Source organism: Benincasa hispida, chromosome 2 (assembly GCF_027475165.1).
Source record: "Benincasa hispida cultivar pf3 chromosome 2, pf3_genome.v1.1, whole genome shotgun sequence".
NCBI lineage: Eukaryota > Viridiplantae > Streptophyta > Magnoliopsida > Cucurbitales > Cucurbitaceae > Benincasa > Benincasa hispida.
This window is the reverse complement of record NC_143479.1, coordinates 25,907,370-25,927,419: the sequence shown is the minus strand read 5'-3', so window position 1 is coordinate 25,927,419 and position 20,050 is coordinate 25,907,370. Positions and strand designations below refer to the sequence as shown.

Here is a 20,050-nt window from a genome sequence, read left to right as displayed (position 1 = left end):
GTATGGAATGTGGTGGGGAGCACAGAAACAATACACTTCGATAAGTTTGAATTTCGACCTACCACAAAATATAGATTCTTGATTTCACCTATTTTACCTTTTAACTTTTCCAAAAACCATTTTATGAAAGCATCAATTTCTCTATCAATGATTCCTCAAGCAAGGGGATAAATTTGATTAACTACCATCTAAGCAAGTGGCAACTATCAATTGACCTCGCCATTCTCTTTACAAATGTTCCATAAATAACTACAATAGGTCGTATCAAATTGAAAAATCCTTGGATACAGGGACCTAGCCATAAAAGAATATTTGAAGAAATTCCCAGCTTCAAGTTCAATGTGATAAACTGTACTTGAATTTTCAAGTTTCAGTGCTTCATATAAACTAAATAATTATACGACTCTCCAAGAGATCTCCGTGCTCGCATATATGTATTTTCTCTGATACGCCATGCTTTTTTATAACTCATATATATGCCAGTCTTGCCTCATGTCTTCTATGATTTTCTGTGGTCTGTATTGATGACCAACTCCTTTGAATTTAAACTTTATTAGTTCTCCAACCATCCAAGATTTTGCTTGCTTACGGTCACATTCAAAATGAAGAGGACATGAATGGACATTTAGGGGTTGTTTGGGGTGCTGAGTAGAAATAGGATGTCTGAAATTCATGTCTGTGGAGTTCATGTGTGTGTTTGAGGTGCAGAGTTGAGTTCATATCTTTAGGTATCTGATGCATTTTTTGAATTCTAAATAATATGTTTTTGTGATTACTATTTTTGTTTTGAAACTTTTTTATTCAATAATTCTACCCATCTTTGTTTGAATAAACTATGAATTACAATTTTTTTCTTTTAATTTTTAAAACTTTTCTTTTTCTTATTTTTGACAATGAACAATAATAACCTATTACATTTCTTGTAGAAATATGGTTAAATAAAATGTGAAACTAAAGCGAAATCAAAACCTTTTATTCTAGCTAATTTTTCTCCATGAATTTCATATTTTCTTTTCTTCTTTCTATTGTTGCTCTATATTTTTACTATGTCGTGAATTTTTTTAATTAAATTTTTCTCTATCATCGTATTAGCCAATGAAATGTCACATTTCTTCAACAGTTTTACTCTCATTTCTTTTAAATTTAGAGGATCATCAGAGAACAAATCTCTTTTTTTCACTAATTCTTGCTTGAAAATGTTCCAAGAAAAAAAAATCCATTCTATGGTTTTTTTTGTTATATGTTACATACTTTTCAACTGGAAAATTAAAACGATATTGTCCTTTTAGAAACTATTTAGGAAAATATTGTTGTTTTCAAACTATTTGTAAAAATATTGTTATTTTTTTTTAAATAAGTCAAGGGTTGAAAATTCGAACTAGATAATTTTCAACCCTCGACCTTCCCCTTTCGCTTTACATTTGCACGTCGAATTTTGAACCCTCGACCTTGCCCTAACATTATTATTGAGTCTGTTTAATTATCATTCCGGAGACCTTCCTCATAATTATTTGATGTGGAGAGAACGAAAGACCTTTCTCATTCCAGAGACCTTCCGAAGACCTTCCTCATAACACTCATAATTATTTGATGGGATAAAAATAATTTTGTATTGGGAGAGAACGAAAGAGGGAAGATTAAGAGAGAGAGCCAGGTTATGAGAGAGAGTGAGATTTGAGAGAGCGAGATTTTGAGATAGAGCGAGATTTTGAGAGAGAGCGAGATTTGAGAGAGCGAGATTTGAAAGAGCGAGAGTTTGAGAGCGAGATTTTGAGAGCAAGAGTGAGATCGAGAGTGAGATTTTGAGCGAGAGCGAGATATCCGTACAAATTTCCTTTTTTTTTTCTTTTTTTAATTATTACACATTCCACCTTCTTCTTTCTTTTTTCCTTCCTTTTTTTAATCAATTTTTTATTTTATAAAACTAATTTCTAAAAATATTTTATTATTATTTATAATTATATATAAAAAAAAAAAACTCCATCAAAATCTTGGTACCAAATGTACAAAAGGAATCCAAGATCATTATTGTAAAATCTTTTAAACTATTGACCTCACTACTGTGATTAAAATTTCTGTTCTTTATATCAATAATACAGTCTTATTTATAGACTTGCATATGAAGGTTTTGAGTGTTGATTTGATTTATTATGTCCCCAAATTATTATCTAAAATATGTAAATTTGAATATTGAAATTTTTTTTTACCTAATTTTTTAGATTTAGACTATCTGATGTTATTATTTATGTAGTGACATTTAAAAGTTTCTATATCAAAATAATTACTATTCATAATATATAAAAAGAATAAATTAAAAAAATAATATCTCATAAAAATAAAAAAATGTAAATTAAATATCTCATTTATATAAAAATAATTACAAAAATCAATGTGTCCTACAAGGCGGACGTCGCCGATTTCGAGCTGGTTGTCGTCGACTTCGAACTTGAGGTTGCTCGGGTTCTTCTTGATGTTGCTCTGGTACCTCTACAGGCGCTTCATAATATAAATATTCATTATGTTCTCCACGATCCCGACCATGTCCATGCACGTATGAAGATGAAGGACCAGCCTTTGAGTCATAATGTCCTAAATCAAATGCTGTCATCATCATCATCGGACTAACATAATCAGTTTGAGTTTGCATCATAGGGGGCAACTCTTCCACATTATGTGCAACTTCATCAAACTCATCCTCTTCCCGAACAGGTCCTCTACGTCTAGGAGCTGGTGGAGGAACAATAGGTATATCGTACATATAATGAATTTCCTTCATATAGCTTTGGTTGTCACTACATATAGCAAGAACCTAGTTCGGATCATTCGCAACCTACAGAGTCTACAGTTGTTCGATCTCTGTGAATTATAAAACAATTAGACAATATTTAAATTAAATTTAAATTAAAAATAATTAGATAATATTCATTTACCAGATGACCCACAGCTGCTCCCATACGAGTAACGTAGTGCCTTGTGATATTATTATACTAATGAATATATTCTGGAGTGACATATGTGTCAAACTGTTCAAGAGAAACCCCTACTGCAATAAACCTTGCACGATAGTGCTATCGCACTACCAAATGTGTAACTTTTTCAGACCAATCTCCAGTCCTTAGGTCAATATCATGCAGTACGGGTTCAGTATTACAAGGCAATGGGACATTCTGCTGAAAACCGAATTGTCTCATCACCCTGTCAGGAAGATGCCACTCACCAATGTGAAAAAATATGAGAGGACTCATCGTCTGCCATATGTTTTGACCATTTGTACAAAAATTAGGCAAAATACGCATAATAATTTTGTACGACTCCAAAATAACCTGAAACACAAAATATTGTATTAGAGAATATTAAAGACAAATACAATAAAAATGTGTATAAAATAATTAATTAGGTTTAGTGTAATGTACTTGTTCAAGTTGAAGCTGATCAAACATGTATCTATACTGGCTGACTACATGTGTGGCTGTCCTAATCACACAAAATTTGTCTCTCCACCTAAATTTTTAAATTGATAATTTAGAATTTATATTAACTAGATCAATGATATAAAAATTAAATTGAATTAAAACAACATACTGAGAATCGTAGGCTCGTCCAACTTAAGCGTCATTAATATGTTGTAGCTGTGAAGCCATTATTGGAAATCGCTCTCAAGTCCATAGTTGCAAAAGTATGAGAAGCCCAGCTATCTCTTGTTACTCTGCATAGTTGTCTATACAACCATGCCAAGCATGCTCTACCCCATGAATATCGCCCGCATCATGGAGGTTAGCTAATAGTGGCAAGAACATCAAGTGAACAAAATGACTTGATTTATCTGAAAACAGATTTCCACCCATCATTTGTAGTATATATGCTCGCGCATTTCTTATGACGTTTTCGTCGTCTGCATCATCTGTGAGCTTACAAAATTGTGTTCCTAATCATATTAAACTTAATTAGAAGAATAATGTATAACTTAATTAAAAGAATAATATATAACTTAATTAGAAGAATATTGTACAACTTAATTAAAAGAATAATGTACAACTTAATTAGAAGAATAATGTACAACTTAATTAAAAAAATAATGTACAACTTAATTAAAAGAATAATGTACAACTTAATTAAAAGAATAATGTACAACTTAACTAAAAGAATAATGTACAAGTTAATTAGAAGAACAATGTACAACTTAATTAAAAGAATAATGTACAAGTTAATTAGAAGAATAATGTACAACTTTATAATAAAAAAAATTGAATATACAATAAATTTATTTACTTTCCATTGAAATATATATAGATATATATACACATGACCAATGAGAAAGAAAGCTAGTAATCATTAATGAAAAAGTAACAACAATAACAAAATTTTGAATTGTAAGAGAGAGCAAGATTCTGAGCGAGATTATAAGAGAGAGCGAAATTGTAGGAGAGAGCGAGATTGTGAGACAGAGCGAGATTGAGAGTGAGATTGTAGGAGAGAGCGAGTCACATACATTCCATAGACGTTGGAGATTGTCCCATCCTACAATCTCGCTCTCTCCTACAATCCCGCTCTCTCAATCTCGCTCTCGCCTACAATCTCGCTATCTCCTACAATCTCGCTCTCTCTTACAATCTGCTTCACCCACTTATCTTACTTGTCGAGGGTTGAAGTTTCGACTTATGGATGTCAAAACTAGCGAGATTTTCTTTTCCTTGTCGAGGGTTGAAGTTCCGACTTATGTATGTCGAAACTTCAACCCTCGACAACCCTAATTTACGTATTGTTTCCAAGTTTTTCTTTGTTTGTCGAGTTCTCAACGTTCGACCTCTACATTAATCGAATCCTCAACCCTCGGCTTCTAGCCTCGAACTCCCAAAACAACAATATTTCTCTAATAAGTTTTGAAAACAACAATATTAATATTAAAGGTCCCTTTTCAACTACATACATACTTTTTTGTCTAAATATTCTTAACACTCATTTAATATGTGAATTTATTACATATAAATATTGCATTTAATATAGACAAAATAATATTTTTTATATAATCAACAACCCTATAACATACTTTAACAGTCATCAGTCTTATAGTAGTCGGAAGTAGTTGTCGAAGTTGATAATCTAAGATGTTTTTTTGCTGGAGTCCGAAGTTAGTCACATGAAGGTGGTATTAGAGTTGGTTGTCGGAGTTTTTCGTCGAAGGTGGTTTTCGAAGCCTTGAGTTGGTTGTTGGAGTTGCTCGCTCAAAGGTGATCATCGAAGGTGGTTTTCATCGGAATTTGTAGTCTTAGGTGGTTGTCTGGGCCTACGAAGGTGATTGTCAAAGTTGGTCATCAGAGCTTGTTGTCAAAGCCAATTGATTATCGGAGTTGGTAGTGTGAAGGTGGTTGTCGGAGTTGGGTCACTAGAGGTGGTTGTCAGAGGCCAAAATTGGTTGTCGGAGTTGGTCGTCGGAGCTGTCATTAAAGGTGGTTGTTAGAGTCTGCATTTCGTCGTTAGAATTGTCACCTAAGGTGGTTGTTGAAGCCCGAAGTTGGTCAATGGAGGTGGTTGTCGGAGTCCGAAGTTGGTCAATAGAGGTGGTTGTCGGAGTCCGAAGTTGGTCATTGGAAGTAGTTGTTAGAGCCTGGAGTTAGTTCTTAGAGTATGACAGTGACCAATGGGTGGAGCCATTGAAAATATGGGAAGAATGGAGAGTTGGGGTGAGTTGGTAAAATATACCAACTCAACTCCACCAACATTTAAAGTTGGTGGGCCAAACAATGAGTTGGTATATTATACCAACTTAACCCAATTCATGTTTGTGAGCCAATCATCCCCTTACATACTTGAAATCTTGAATATATTTATAAAACTTTAAATTATTTGATTACTTTCAATCTCCATTTACAATTCTCATCAATGCATTTAACATAAAGTACCCATTTCGTAGACTTCTTTACTGAATTAGAAATTCATTTTCATTGCCAAAACACTTTTATTTTAAGATATTACCAAAACACTTAGGACGTATTTAAAATACCTTTTCAAGTGTTCAATTTAAAAAATAAGTCATTTAAGAAAAAAATTTAAGTGTTTGGCAACCACTCAAAATGGATTTTGAAATACATGAGTTTTAAGTGTCTAATGATTAAACTCTCTCAAAAGTCATCTACTTCACTTCCACTGTGTTGTACGTCATGTTTACCATCGCCCTACACCAATCACCTTCGGTGACCATGTCACATCCTGTCCTAGATTACCCTACCTGAACCTCGGACAAGCTGTGGTAACAGTGAATCTTGAGCATGCAATGAAGCCTATCCTTAAATTCTTCTTGAACTTGAACTTAACATGAATTGAAAATATTACTTAGACATCTCAACAACCATACTCTTACTAAAATTCTATGCTTGGCTACACATAATAACAAACTGATGAGTTGAGTGACAATTTTTTATCAACTAATTTTTGTTGAAATTCAAGAAAAACATGGTGAGAAAAGTAATTATAAAAGGTTGAACTAAAAGTGCCTAGTGAGTGGTGAAAATTTATAGAAAAATAATTCTAGAGAATTATATAATCATTTTGAATAGAAATTCGAGTTCTGTAAATAAATGTGAATCCTGAGTAATTTAGAAACTTAAAAAACTATCACATAAATAAAATCATGAGCATTCTCTTGCAATCGTAAATATGAACTTGTAAAAACTTTTACCAAACCTGTATCCATACGTGGTCATTCTATATCCGAAGTAACTCAACGTATATAACAGAGAAACATGGTTATACTATACATTGAGCAAGCTTTAGATGCATAGCAAAGCAAACATGGTCATACTACTCACTGAGTAATCTTAAAGTAAATAATAAAGAAACATGGTCATCCGTACATGTAGAGCAATCCTCAAAAAGCAAAACACTCCGACGCATGATTCAAAGCCTATGTGTGTACCGAAGTGGATCCCAAAGATCTCATTTATATCATGACTATACTACGAAAATACATTTATGTCAGTGGAGTGGGAAATCACCATGGATACATCGATCTAGTGGTTGAAAACCACTTCAAAACATAAAACATAAAACTTGTCACTTTTAAAAATTTTTACTTTCACAATAACCCGTAAGTCATTCTAAAACCATTATCTTTCTTTTGAATGGCATAAGAATTTCACATGAAACACATTTTGTCAAAAACACTTTGAGACACAAAATCTTGTTAGAAACATGACTTTACTCGAAAATCTTGAATTCATAGATAGTTTTTGGTAATCACATTTCCATTCTTCTAAAATTATACATAATTTCATGAAATCTTGTAATAGTTAAGTAATAAAAAAAATTTGTAAAATAAACCACTCACAAAGTTAAGTTTCCTGTACCAAAACTTCGAACATATCGAAATCTCAAAATTTCAACATTTCGACTGAAATTCTTGAACTGCATTAATTGTGACCATTTCTAATTTTAGTTCAATCTGAAATTCCAATTGAACTCTATTGTAAAATTATGAACTGCATAAACTTACTTTAATCACCTAGACAAACCATTTATTCCTAAATACCACTTATTACCAAAACCCCCAAATCACCCTTCTCTCTCCTCTATTACACACAGTACTTTAGTACCTAATTGCTTAAAATTTCAATTTGCACACATTTTTCTAAATTTCTTTTTCTCTTCTCACTAAAACAATATACTCCCAAAAGAATTTCTCTTACTTCATTTAATTCCATTTCTACCTCATCAACATTATCTTTAATTTAATTATGATTATTATGATTATTATTATTTATTTTTTTATGGCCGAATGCTTCCTCACTAATTTTTTATGCACTTTTTTTCCATTTTTTAAAAAACTAAAAACAACTATCAATCAACTTAATTCTATATTAATTTTCCTATTCATCCGTGGTTAGAGAATTCATATTCATTGAATATGAGCCTGAAAGAACTATCAGTTGGCTTTTCCTTGGAGGGGTAAAATAGACATTTCATATGCCTAACATTCTAAAATGTCTTTAAATTGAAAGCTAAAACTTTTTAGTCCCTTTATTTTTGTTCTATTTTCCCTAAGGTAGCACTTTGTGCACGTGCAAAGCATGTGAAGAATAAGCTAGCTATATTGTTTTCTACTTTTTAGATCACAAATATTTGTGCGCCTGAATCTTGAACAAAAAAAAATTCTAGTATTATTGTACCACAAAATTTTTTTCAATCTATTACATATTCTTTTTATTTAGATCACCTTTCTCTCTCTTTTTTTTTTTTTTTTTTTTTTTTAAAAAAAAAAATATTAGCTCATAAAACGTGTGATACATGTGAAATTTAAAGTTTTATTTTAATACATAAAAAACTTTTAAAAATTCTAATCAATGGAGTAGTATTTTACATTATTGTTATATCTCAATAATTTTAACTATTTGAGAAGTATGGCAAAATAAAAATTAAAAAAAAAAATGTTTGGATGCATCTAAGGCTTCACACACCCATCTTTTTATAGCCCACTCAATTATCCTATAACAAAGAGTCCCAATCTTCTCTTTCTAAAGAAATTTTATAGAAATTTATGAAAATTTAAAAGATAATTAACATGATTATTTAGTCAAACATATATCTATAGTTAGATTGTGATATTTTCACACATATACGCATATATAGTTTAAAACACTCTAAATAGTACATCTCTTCATAAGATTTAAAATAGAAATGCAAATATTCCTCTTTATAATTATATATAGTTTTTTTTCGGACCTTTAATATTAATATTGTTGTTTTCAAAACTTATTAGAGAAATATTGTTGTTTTAAAATTTATTCGAGAAATATTGTTGTTTTGGGAGTTCGAGGCTAGAAGTCGAGGGTTGAGGATTCGATAATGTAGAGGTCGAACGTTGAGAACTCGACAAACAAAGAAAAACTTGAAAACAATACATAAATTAGGGTTGTCGAGGGTTGAAGTTTCGACATACATAGTCGAAACTTCAACCTTCGACAAGGAAAAGGAAATCTCGCTAGTTTTGACATACATAAGTCGAAACTTCAACCCTCAACAAGGAAGATAAGTGGGTGAAACAGATTGTATAAGAGAGCGAGATTGTAAGAGAGAGCGAGATTGTAGGATAAGACAATCTCCAATGTCTATGGAATGTATGCGTCTCGCTCTCTCCTACAATCTCGCTCTCTCTCACAATCTCGCTCTCTCTGAACATCTCGCTCTCTCTTACAATCTTGCTCTCTCAATCTCGCTCTCTCTTACAATCTCGCTCTCAATCTCGCTCTCTCAATCTCGCTCTCTCTTACAATCTCCTCAGAATCTCGCTCTCTCTTACAATTCAAAATTCTGTTATTATTGTTATTTTTTCATTAATGATTACTAACTTTTTTTCTCATCGGTCATGTATATATATATTTCTATGGAAAGTAAATAAATTTATTGTATATTCAATTTTTTTATTATAAAGTTGTACATTATTCTTTTAATTAACTTATACATTATTCTTTTGATTAAGTTGTACATTATTCTTTTAATTAAGTTGTACATTATTCTTTTAGTTAAGTTGTACATTATTCTTCTGATTAAGTTGTACATTATTCTTCTGATTAAGTTGTTGTACATTATTCTTCTACATTATTCAGTTGGAGAAACAAATATTTTTTTAATTGAGAAATAAATATTTTTTTCAGATCATGGCTTTAAACCCAGGACCTGTTGATCCCAATGTTTTGTACGACCAGTCCATTCATCGATCATCTGTTGTATGGCGAGATCGTACTACTGGAGAAATATCTTGCAGGCATCAAGAGGCAGTTCTCCAGCGCACTATCGCGCTCCACCCTCGAATACTACCGCTACTGCTCACATCTAGATTCTATGGGGTTTCCAGATTAGGATTTATTCAGTTGGACTGGCATCTGATCACAGCCTTGGTCAAGAGATGGAGGCCCGAGACGCATACATTCCATATGTCTGTTGGAGAGTGCACTATCACTCTACAAGACATAGAAGTGTTGTTGGGGTTTTCTGTTGACGGTGAGCCGGTCACCGGAGTGATGTATGATGACTGGTTAGAAGTTTGTCAACTGTACCTCGGTACGACCCCACCTGCCGACAAGATTAAAGGATCGAGGTTAAGTTTAATATGGTTAGGAACACAATTTCGTGAGCTCATAGATGTTGTAAACGAAGAAACCGTCATAAGATATGCGCGAGCATATATACTACAAATGATGGGTGGAAGTCTGTTTTCAGATAAATGAAGTCATTTTGTTCAATTGATGTTCCTGCCACTGTTAGCTAACCTCCATGATGTGGGGCAGTATTCGTGGGGTGGAGTATGCTTGTCATGGTTGTATAGACAACTATGCAAAGCAACAAGACCTGAGGTTTGAGAGATAGCTGGGCCTCTCATACTTTTGCAACTATAGGCTTGGGAGCGATTTCCAACAATGGCTCCACAGCTACAACATGTTAATGACGCTCAGTTAGTTGGACGAGTCTACGGTTCTCGGTATGTTGTTTTAATTCAATTTAATTTTTATATCACTGATCTAGTTAATTTAAATTCTAAATTATCAATTTAAAAATTTAGGTGGAGAGACAAGTTTTGTGTGACTAGGACAACCACACATGTAGTCAGCCAGTATAGATACATGTTTGATATGCTTTAACCTAAATAGGTACATTACACTAAACCTAATTGATTATTTTATACACATTTTTATTGTATTTGTTTTTAATATTCTCTAATATAATATTTTGTGTTTCAGGTTATTTGGGAGCCGTACAAAATTATTATACATACTTTGCCTAATTTTTGTACGAATGGTCAAAACATATGGCGGACGATGAGTCACCTCATATGTTTTCACATATGTGAATGGCATCTTTCTGACAGAGTGATGAGACAATTCGATTTTCAGCAGAATGTCCCATCGCCTTGTAATACTGAACCTGTACTGCATGATATTGACCTAAGAACTGAAGATTGATCCGAAAAAGTTGCACATTTGGTAGTGCGATGGCACTATCGTGCAAGGTTTATTGCAGTGGGGGTTTTTCTTGAACAGTTTGACACAGATGTCACTCCATAATATATTCATTGGTATAATAATATCACAAGGCACTACGTCACTCGTCCGGGAGCAGCTGTGGGTCATCTGGTAAATGAATATTATCTAATTATTTTTAATTTAAATTTATTTTAAATATTATCTAATTATTTTATAATTCACAGAGATCGAACAACCGTAGACTCCGTGAGGTTGCGAATGATCCGAACCAGGTTCTTGCTATATGTAGTGACAACCAAAGCTATATGGAGGAAATTCATTATATGTACGATATACCTATTATTCCTCCACCAGGTCCTAGACATAGAGGACCTGTTCGGGAAGAGGATGAGTTTGATGAGGTTGACATAATGTGGAAGAGTTGCCCCCTATGATGCAGACGCAGAGTCAAACTGATTATGTTAGTTCGATGATGATGATGCCAGCATTTGGTTTAGGACATTATGACTCAAAGGTTGGTCCTTCGCCTTCATACGTGCATGGACATGGTCAGGGTCGTGGAGAGCATAATGAATATTTATATTATGAAGTGCCTGCAGAGGTACCAGAGCAATATCAAGTGAGCAACCTCAAGTTCGAAGTCAACGACGACAACCAGCTCGAAATCAACGACGTCCGCCTTCTGGGACACATTGGTTTTTGTAATTATTTTTATATAAATGAGATATTTAATTTACATTTTTTTTATTTTTATGAGATATTATTTTTTTAAATTTATTCTTTTTATATATTATGAATAGTAATTATTTTGATATAGAAGCTTTTAAATATCACTAACATAAATAATAACATCAGATAGTCTAAACCTAAAAAATTCGGTAAAAAAAACTTCAATATTCAAATTTACATTTTTAGATAATAATTTGGGGACATAATAAATCAAATCAACACTCAAAACCTTCACATGCAAGTCTATAAATAAGACTGTATTATTGATAATGATCTTGGATTCCTTTTGTACATTTGGTACCAAGATTTTGATGGAGTTTTTTTTTCAATTATAAATAATAATAAAATATTTTTAGAAATTATTTTTATAAAATGAAAAATTAAAAAAAAATAATGGAAGAAAGAAAGAAGAAGGTGGAATGTGTAATAATTAAAAAAAGAAAAAAAAGGGAAATTTATACTAATATGTAATAATTAAAAAAAGAAAAAAAAGGGAAATTTATACTAATATCTCGCTCTCTCTCAGAACCCCGCTCTCTCTCAAAATCTCGCTCTCGCTCAAAATCTTCCCTCTTTCGTTCTCTCCCAATACAAAATTATTTTTAACACATCAAATAATTATGAGTGTTATAAGGAAGGTCTCCGGAATTATAATTAAACAGACAAGCAAGATCGAGGGTTCAAAGTTCGACGTGCAAATGTGGAAAGGTCGAGGGTTCAAAATTCGATCTATCTAGGTCGAACTTTCAACCCTCGACTTATTTAAAAAAAGATATATATATTTTTACATTAGTTTGAAAACAACAATATTTTCCTAAATAGTTTTTAAAAGGATAATATCGTTTTAATTTTTCCTTTTTTTTCCCTATCGTGTGTTTGAGGTGGATGGAAACACTCCTAATAACTCTTGATGCATATTTTCTATTCATAATATTTGGACCGACTTTGGTATTAACTTATTATAACTCTGCTCTTTCAGTAATATTCAACTGACCTTTTTCTTGTAGGACCCTTTTGAATAGGTAGGATAAGCATTTATATGGCTATAAATTAATTGCTCAAATATACACAAAAATAATCAAACCAAGAATTTCACCTCCATCTCTCTCTGGTTCTTATTCAAAAGTGAACAAGTTCAAGGACACATGGAAGAAGCAATGAAGAACAACAGCTTCATAACAATAAAACATCACATCAACGGCTTCCCGGTTGAGTCTGATTTCGAGCTCAAATCTCATCCTCTTCGTCTCTCCGCCCAGCCCGGTTCCGCCGACATCGTCCTTAAAAATCTCTTTGTCTCCGTTGACCCTTATCAGATTAACCGTATGAAAACCCACAGTCCTTCTCACACCGTTTCATCTGTCACTCCTTATATCATTCCCGGACAGGTAACTCTCTCCCGCTTCCATATCCGTCGATCTATTCGTAAATTCCGAATTTGACGATGATATGTTAGAACCATATCCATATCTTCAATATCAAAATGAGTAGATATACTAATAATAAAATCTATGGCTGGAATAATTTTTATAATTTTTTTTATTTATAGATATATCTGGTCATGTGGATATATTTGTAAAATTGAAATTTCAGTAAGAAAGTCAACAATACTTTAACCGTTGTCACCACTACTACACATCATGTTCCTCTTCCCCTTTTTTTTTAAAAAAATCCCTTTCAGATTTTGAATTTCGTTGCCGTTTAATATAATACTAGACTAAGGTGTTCTATAGATTTTTTTATTAGTTACAAGGCTCGAGATATTTATATGTTTGGTGGTGGTTTGAGTTTATTTGAAATAGGTGATTGATGTTCATGGTGTGGCAGAAGTTATGGATTCAGACGACTCTGAATTTCAAAAGGGTGACTTTGTTAAAGGGATTATACATTGGGCTCAATACAGCGTCGTTAAAGCTGGAGAAAGCGCTCTAATGAAGCTAGATACCATGGAATTTCCATTGACATACTATCTCGGAATTTTAGGTGAATTTTGAATTTACTCCTCTTGTTTATCATTGTGAGAAATTATTCAGTGGGATTGCCGCAATCTAACAAACAGTTTTTCACAGACAATCACATTGTAATGGACTCAACAAAATGCATTAAATTATGGAGAAATTAAAATAATTATTTTCCCCCCCTTTTTGTGCTATCATTAGGGACGAGTGGCCTCTCTGCCTATGCTGGTTTATTTGATGTCGGAAACGTTAAGGAAGGGGACAATGTGTTTGTATCTGCTGCTTCTGGTTCTGTTGGGAATTTAGTTGGACAATTTGCAAAGCTACAAGGTTGCTATGTTGTTGGTTCTGCTGGTTCTAATCAAAAGGTGGCATTACTAAAAGAGAAGCTTGGATTCGATGAAGCATTCAACTACAACCAACAAAAAGACTTGAAATCAACGTTACCCATGTGGGAAACATCTGATTTTTCTTTCATTGAATTACCAACCATACAACCATCAAACCTAAAAAGATTATGCAAATGGGTTTAACCTTACTTTTAAGAAAAAAAAACTTGAGTGTTACATAGGTCGTACCTATCTTTATAGTTGTCCAAAAAAAATTTGTCTTAACCTGTACTTAATAAAAGTAGAATTATTTTGTAGGTACTTTCCAAATGGAATCGATATCTATTTCGACAATGTGGGTGACGAGATGTTAGAGGCAGTGATTGCAAATATGAACCCATTTGGGAGAGTGGTAGTGTGTGGTGTTATTTCAGAGTACACAAAATCGACAAAAGGAAAAGGAGGTACCATAAACATGATGGATATTGTGTACAAAAGAATCAAGATCCAAGGCTTTTTAGTCTCCGATTATTTGAATGTTTTCCAAGATTTTAAATCCAAGACCGCCGGTTACCTTCGCTCTGGTGAGATGAAGGCCGTCGAAGACATATCAGAGGGTCTCCACAACATTCCCTCTGCTTTCATTGGACTCTTCCATGGCAATAATATTGGGAAGAAGATTGTCAAACTTGCTTAGTGTTGGAAATTATGAATTACTTTCCTTTGTTTTCAAGTTTAGAAAACCAAACTCTTTATTGGAGTGTGTTTTATTTCTAAGCAAATGACACCATTTTAACGAAAATATATGCCTTTGATCAAAGATGTTGAGGATCCCATGTTAGAAATAAAAAGATTCCACAATCTTTATCAGATTGGCAACTCCTAGTAGTTTCATAATACCTACCACTAGGTTTATATTAAGAATTTAAAGAACTGAAGCTAGTAGCTCCCCTAGGACCACAGTAGTACATTTTCTTGTTGCAAGTCTTTGTCCTAAAAAAATCATTTAATGTTGTTAGACTTCCCAATCTTTATAAGATCACTACAAAAAAATTGACTCATTTCAACCATCTTTTATTAGATTATAAAAAACCTTCGAAAAAGATATATGTTTATTAGAGGTTTTGAAAAAACCTTTGAAAAATATATACTTTTATCGAATGTTAATAAAAACCCTTGAAAAAGATATATATATTTATCGGAGGTGTTGAAAAAACCTTTGATAAATATCTACTTTTTATGAAGGTTATTTAAACACACTTGAAAATGATATACATTTATCAAAGGATATTATAAACCTTTGGAAAAGATACTATCTTTTATTGAAAGATCTTAAAAAACCTTTAAAAAATATGTACTTTTTGTGGATATACATTTATCAAAGGATATTATAAATCTTTGGAAAAGATACTATCTGAAGGATCTTAAAAAACCTTTAAAAATATAAAATTTTATCCAAGGTTATTAAATACCTTTAAAAGAGATACACAATTATCAAAGGACTTTAGAAACCTTTGAAAAATATAATTATCCTTTTATGAAAGGTTTTAGAAAACTTTTGAGAAAAGTCTACTCTTCATCAAAGGTAATAAACACCTTTGATAAAAATATATATTTATTAAAGAACTTTGAAAAATAGGCTACCATTTTTATTGAAGGTATTAAAAAAACAGTGAAAAATATTACTTTATTTGGAGGTTATTAAAGCCTTTGAATATATATATATTTATCAAAGGACGTTTAAAATCTTGGAAAAGATATGTGTTAAGATTTAATGATTAGAGGAAGCTTCCCAAAGACGCGTCCGATAAGAAAAAGAAGAGAGCCAAGAAGAGCATTGAGACTTACAAGATCTACATCTTCAAAGTTCTCAAGCAAGTTCATCTTGATACTGGAATCTCCAGCAAAGCCAGGGGAATTATGACCAGTTTCATCAGCGATATTTTCGAGAAACTTGCTCAGGAATCCTCTAAGCTCGCTCGCTACAACAAGAAGCCGACTATCACCTCTCGAGGGATCCAAATGGCAGTGCGTCTTGTTCTTCCCGGTGAGTTACCAAAACAAATAACACTTATTAAAAAGGGGAATTAGAGTGTACGGTGCAATTTGAGGTTTCATTTTGAAAAATGGCAAAACCACAATTTTTTAAATTCTTGAAACTACAAATTTCAAAATAGAAAATAGAATCGAGGTATATATATAGAATAATTGTTGATGGTTGTCAAAGACAACTGTACTCCTAATTTTGTCTCTATATTTTATTATTATTTTAGATTATATTTAACAACTTTTCGAATTTATCTCACCTTAATAAAATATCAAGATTTTTCAACCAAATTTATATTTGAAATATCCATATATTATTAAAACTTCTTTTATCCATATATTTTATTCAAATTTCTATATTGTTTTCATAACTGTATACATACATTTTTAATGAATTAGCGGTATATTTCTCACTTTTTAATAAATTAGTTGTATATGTTGTTTTAATGTTTTGAGAAAAGAAATATCACTTTCTAAAAAAATGGTCTATGTGTTGATTGTACAAGAATCGGTTGGACTGTTCTACATTTCCCTAACTTTTGTTACTTACACAATTTTCTTGTGATTTCTTTAACAATCTACTGTTTTTTGTTATAACTTTACAATTAAGATTTGATTTAAAATAAACCAATCTCTTTCCTAATTTTTTCCCTCTTTTGAAATTGAATTTTATTTTTAATATAAAAATTAGATTTTGATAACTACTACACGAATTGATTTAAAATAAACTAATATCTTCTCCATTTTTCTCTCCTAATTGATTCAAATTGGCTATTTGTTTTGATTTGATTTAACCAATTTTCGAAAATATTCCAAATTAATCGATATTTAATTTGTTTATCACCATTTGGATTTTAACTTAAATACATCTTTTTTAGTTTTTATATTATTTTATACATTTTTTATTATTCTAAATTCGGATTACAGTTTTTTTATTTTAATTAGGATTTTACAGAATATTTTATACATATTATCATCTAATAAACTATATAACATTTATATTTGATCATTTTTTGTATTTTTCAATTACCTTTATTATCATCTTATTATATTATTATATCATTAATTTGTCTTTTTGACAAACAAATAATCACTTTTGCAATCTTGTTGTTTTTGCTATGCTTCTACAACGAGTTAAACCTTTTTCATAGGTTTAGATCAACTTTGCTCTTTCTCACCTTGGAGGAAGTCCATTGTTGTATACATCCATAAGTTTCTAATGACCCCATGGACTACTCGTCATCTTCTCTTGCATAAAGGACCATATTGGGGGAATGTTTAGATACTATTTATTTGTTGTTCTAGAATGTCTAGGTAGGGTATATTTGTGGTATTCCTATTGTTTTTGAAGGAGTGTATCTACCTTTTTATTTGTATTTAATTTTGTTGTTTTAGGGTAGTTTTGCCATTTACTAATTAGTATTTTTTATTATATAAATTCGTTTTGCTATTTTTATAATTTTGAAACTCTTTTGCTATTTTTCCAAATGAAACTTTAAAATTTGTTGTTTCTCTTGTTAGCCCATTAAAAAATAAACCCAACCCAACCATGAAATATTTCGGTTGATTGGCGGATTATTTATTTAAATTTTGTTCTAAAAAGAAGCAAAACGTAAATATGTAAAAATATAATTTAATTATTTTCATATATTGAATTTAGATTAACTACTTAATTTTAATTTATATAGTGAAAATTTTCTTTCCAAGGTGCAAAAAAAAACTATTTTTAAGAGTTGTTGAAGAATAAATTATTAAAAAAAATATTGAAATTAAATAAAATTAAAACTAATATATGTATAAATAATTGTGTTATAAGTAACAAAAATTATATATTTTAAAATTAATAATAAATTCGGGTTGGTTCAGGTTGGTCTGGTTTATATTAGATAAACCCATGAACCAAATAAACTCATAAAATTTTCATTTATTTGAACCCAACTCAACCCAAATAGTTGATAATCCAACACAAACTGTATGTGTTGGGTTGGGTTGATCGATTTTTTCGGGTCATCGGGTTTTTTGAACACCCCTAGCTCTTAGATTTATACAGTTTAGGGTTTTCTTGTGTAAAAAGTGGCCTAACTGTTTTGAATCGTTGATTTCGCTTCCATTTGTCACATATTTTGGAATTAATTGAATGAAAATCGTTTTATAGCGACTCCTTTGATTATCTGCTTGATTATTGATTCATGATTGTGAAGATTGTGCTCTGTTTGATTGATCTCTGAAGATTGGTTCTATTATTGTTTATAGTCTAATGAGTTATAATTTCCGCGCATCTTTGCAATTGATCTCAGATTAGCGATTTCTTTCCCGGTTTGGATAAACCATGGATGGATTCAATTAGGGTTTATGTGCTGGATTTCAATTTGGAGTTTAAAAGTTTTGATTATATTTAAACATCTTAGAATTGAAATAATGTGCAACAATTGAAAAGAAGAGATTGTGCTTTGTCTTCAAGACTTTGAAATATAGTCTAAATGCCTCAGGTTTGATATACAAACACTATTAGTTTGCTCATGTAGTTGTGAATTTCACTATTTATTTTGTATGCACCTGTAATTCTTTTATTTTTCTCTATGGAATTTCAAAGAAGTGTTAATTCTGTTGATCTCCCTTGTGCAGTTGAGTTTTGAAAGCTGATATGATACAATTATTCAATGAAAGAATTGAAATGTTCATAGTACTTTTCCTGTTTATAGGGAATTTAATGTTAACAATCTAGACTGGCAGCTGTCAGCAAAGAAAAAGAGCAACTGAAGTCAAGAGGAAGTGCCGTAACTACTCAAATTCAGAAGCTAGGAGAATTCTATCCTACTGAAGCTGAACATGACGTTAATATCATTTATTAATGTAATCCTTTGAAGCATTTATTTGCAGAAATTTCAGCTTATAAGATATCCTGCTTCTTGACATGCAACTCACCTAGAAACGATACAAGTTAGATTGGATGATTATAAAAGTTTAGAATCACCATTATAAAGAGTTGTGGATTAGGTGTTGATGGTTGTTTGTTTTCATGTTCAATGATTAAACATGAAAACAAACAACCATGTGAGGTGTGTATTTGAAACTTCCTTCATTCTACATCTATTAGTTTTCCTCTTTTCTTATTGAAGCATATTATGTTTCCAATATCTCTATAAATTAACATATTTTATTTAACCTTAAATTGGACAGACGTGGTAGATAATTCAATTCCAAAAGATTTTCATTCTTGACAATTTTGTTCTTGTTTGATACGACTTCTTCTCCCTATCCTTTGAAGCTCTCCCATAAATCTAACTCTTCTAGTTCTTTCATACTTGAGATAATGTTTGGATGAATCACCCTCAACTTGGAGCAACCTGATAAATCCAATATCTTAAGCTGAGATAATGTATGTTTTTGAGTTTGCAAAAAGGTAATGCTCTTTCTTTATTTAATTAGATTGTGTATCCTTTGTTTCAGAGATGTTTCAAATAATGACTTATGTGGAACAATACCAATCAGTGGACCATTTGAGCACATACCTTTAGACAAATACTAATTTGGTTCAGTTAATCTTTTACTTTACAAAGAAATGTATAACATGGATAGAAGTTGGATGCAAATTGAAAATCGAGTATTGCAAGAATATAGAAACGGAGTTAGAAGTTTTTTTTGGATTTTGCATTTATGCATGCAACGTTTAGTCAAATATCTTGTCTATGTAAAAGATGCAATAACGCAATACTTAAGACTCGAGATGATGTTGAAGCAGATTTGTTAATGTTTGGAATAGTTCCAAGTTACACTAGATGGACAATGCACGGTGAAGAAAGTTTTACTTATGAAGGATAATGACACTGATGGTGAAGATGTTTTTGAAATACTAGAGGATCAAACTGGATTGATAAAGGAGAATCAAATAACCATGATTATGATGAAAACCTAATTAGAACGCTTCTAAGTTTTATAGATTGTTGAATGATGCAGAAAAAGAGCTTTACCCTGGGTGTAAAAAATATTCTTAGTTGTCTTTCATTATGAAATT

The 20,050-nt window shown here is 31.6% G+C and overlaps 1 protein-coding gene and 1 long non-coding RNA gene across 2 annotated transcripts; both read left to right on the top strand.

Annotated features, from left to right (window-relative positions):
• Nucleotides 1-12,693: 12,693 nt before the first annotated feature.
• LOC120070624 (NADPH-dependent oxidoreductase 2-alkenal reductase-like) lies at nucleotides 12,694-14,809 on the top strand. The gene is made up of 4 exons (XM_039022442.2): nucleotides 12,694-13,090; nucleotides 13,505-13,685; nucleotides 13,862-14,111; nucleotides 14,308-14,809. The coding sequence occupies exons 1-4, from the start codon at nucleotides 12,848-12,850 to the stop codon at nucleotides 14,684-14,686; spliced, it is 1,053 nt and encodes a 350-aa protein (XP_038878370.2). The 5' UTR covers nucleotides 12,694-12,847; the 3' UTR covers nucleotides 14,687-14,809.
• A 909-nt stretch (nucleotides 14,810-15,718) lies between these two features.
• On the top strand, nucleotides 15,719-19,259 carry LOC120071773 (uncharacterized). Its single transcript, XR_016527789.1, has 2 exons — nucleotides 15,719-16,036; nucleotides 18,738-19,259. It is a non-coding gene; the product is annotated as an uncharacterized LOC120071773 (long non-coding RNA).
• The last annotated feature ends 791 nt before the right edge of the window (nucleotides 19,260-20,050 follow it).

What these genes read in the sequence shown, in the direction of transcription:
- LOC120070624 (XM_039022442.2), top strand. Translation starts at nt 12,848, where the DNA reads ATGGAAGAAGCAATGAAGAACAACAGCTTCATAACAATAAAACATCAC. An exon ending in ATACTATCTCGGAATTTTAG is followed by an intron (nt 13,686 to 13,861) that starts GTGAATTTTGAA and finishes TGCTATCATTAG; the next exon opens with GGACGAGTGGCCTCTCTGCC. An exon ending in TTGAAATCAACGTTACCCAT is followed by an intron (nt 14,112 to 14,307) that starts GTGGGAAACATC and finishes ATTATTTTGTAG; the next exon opens with GTACTTTCCAAATGGAATCG.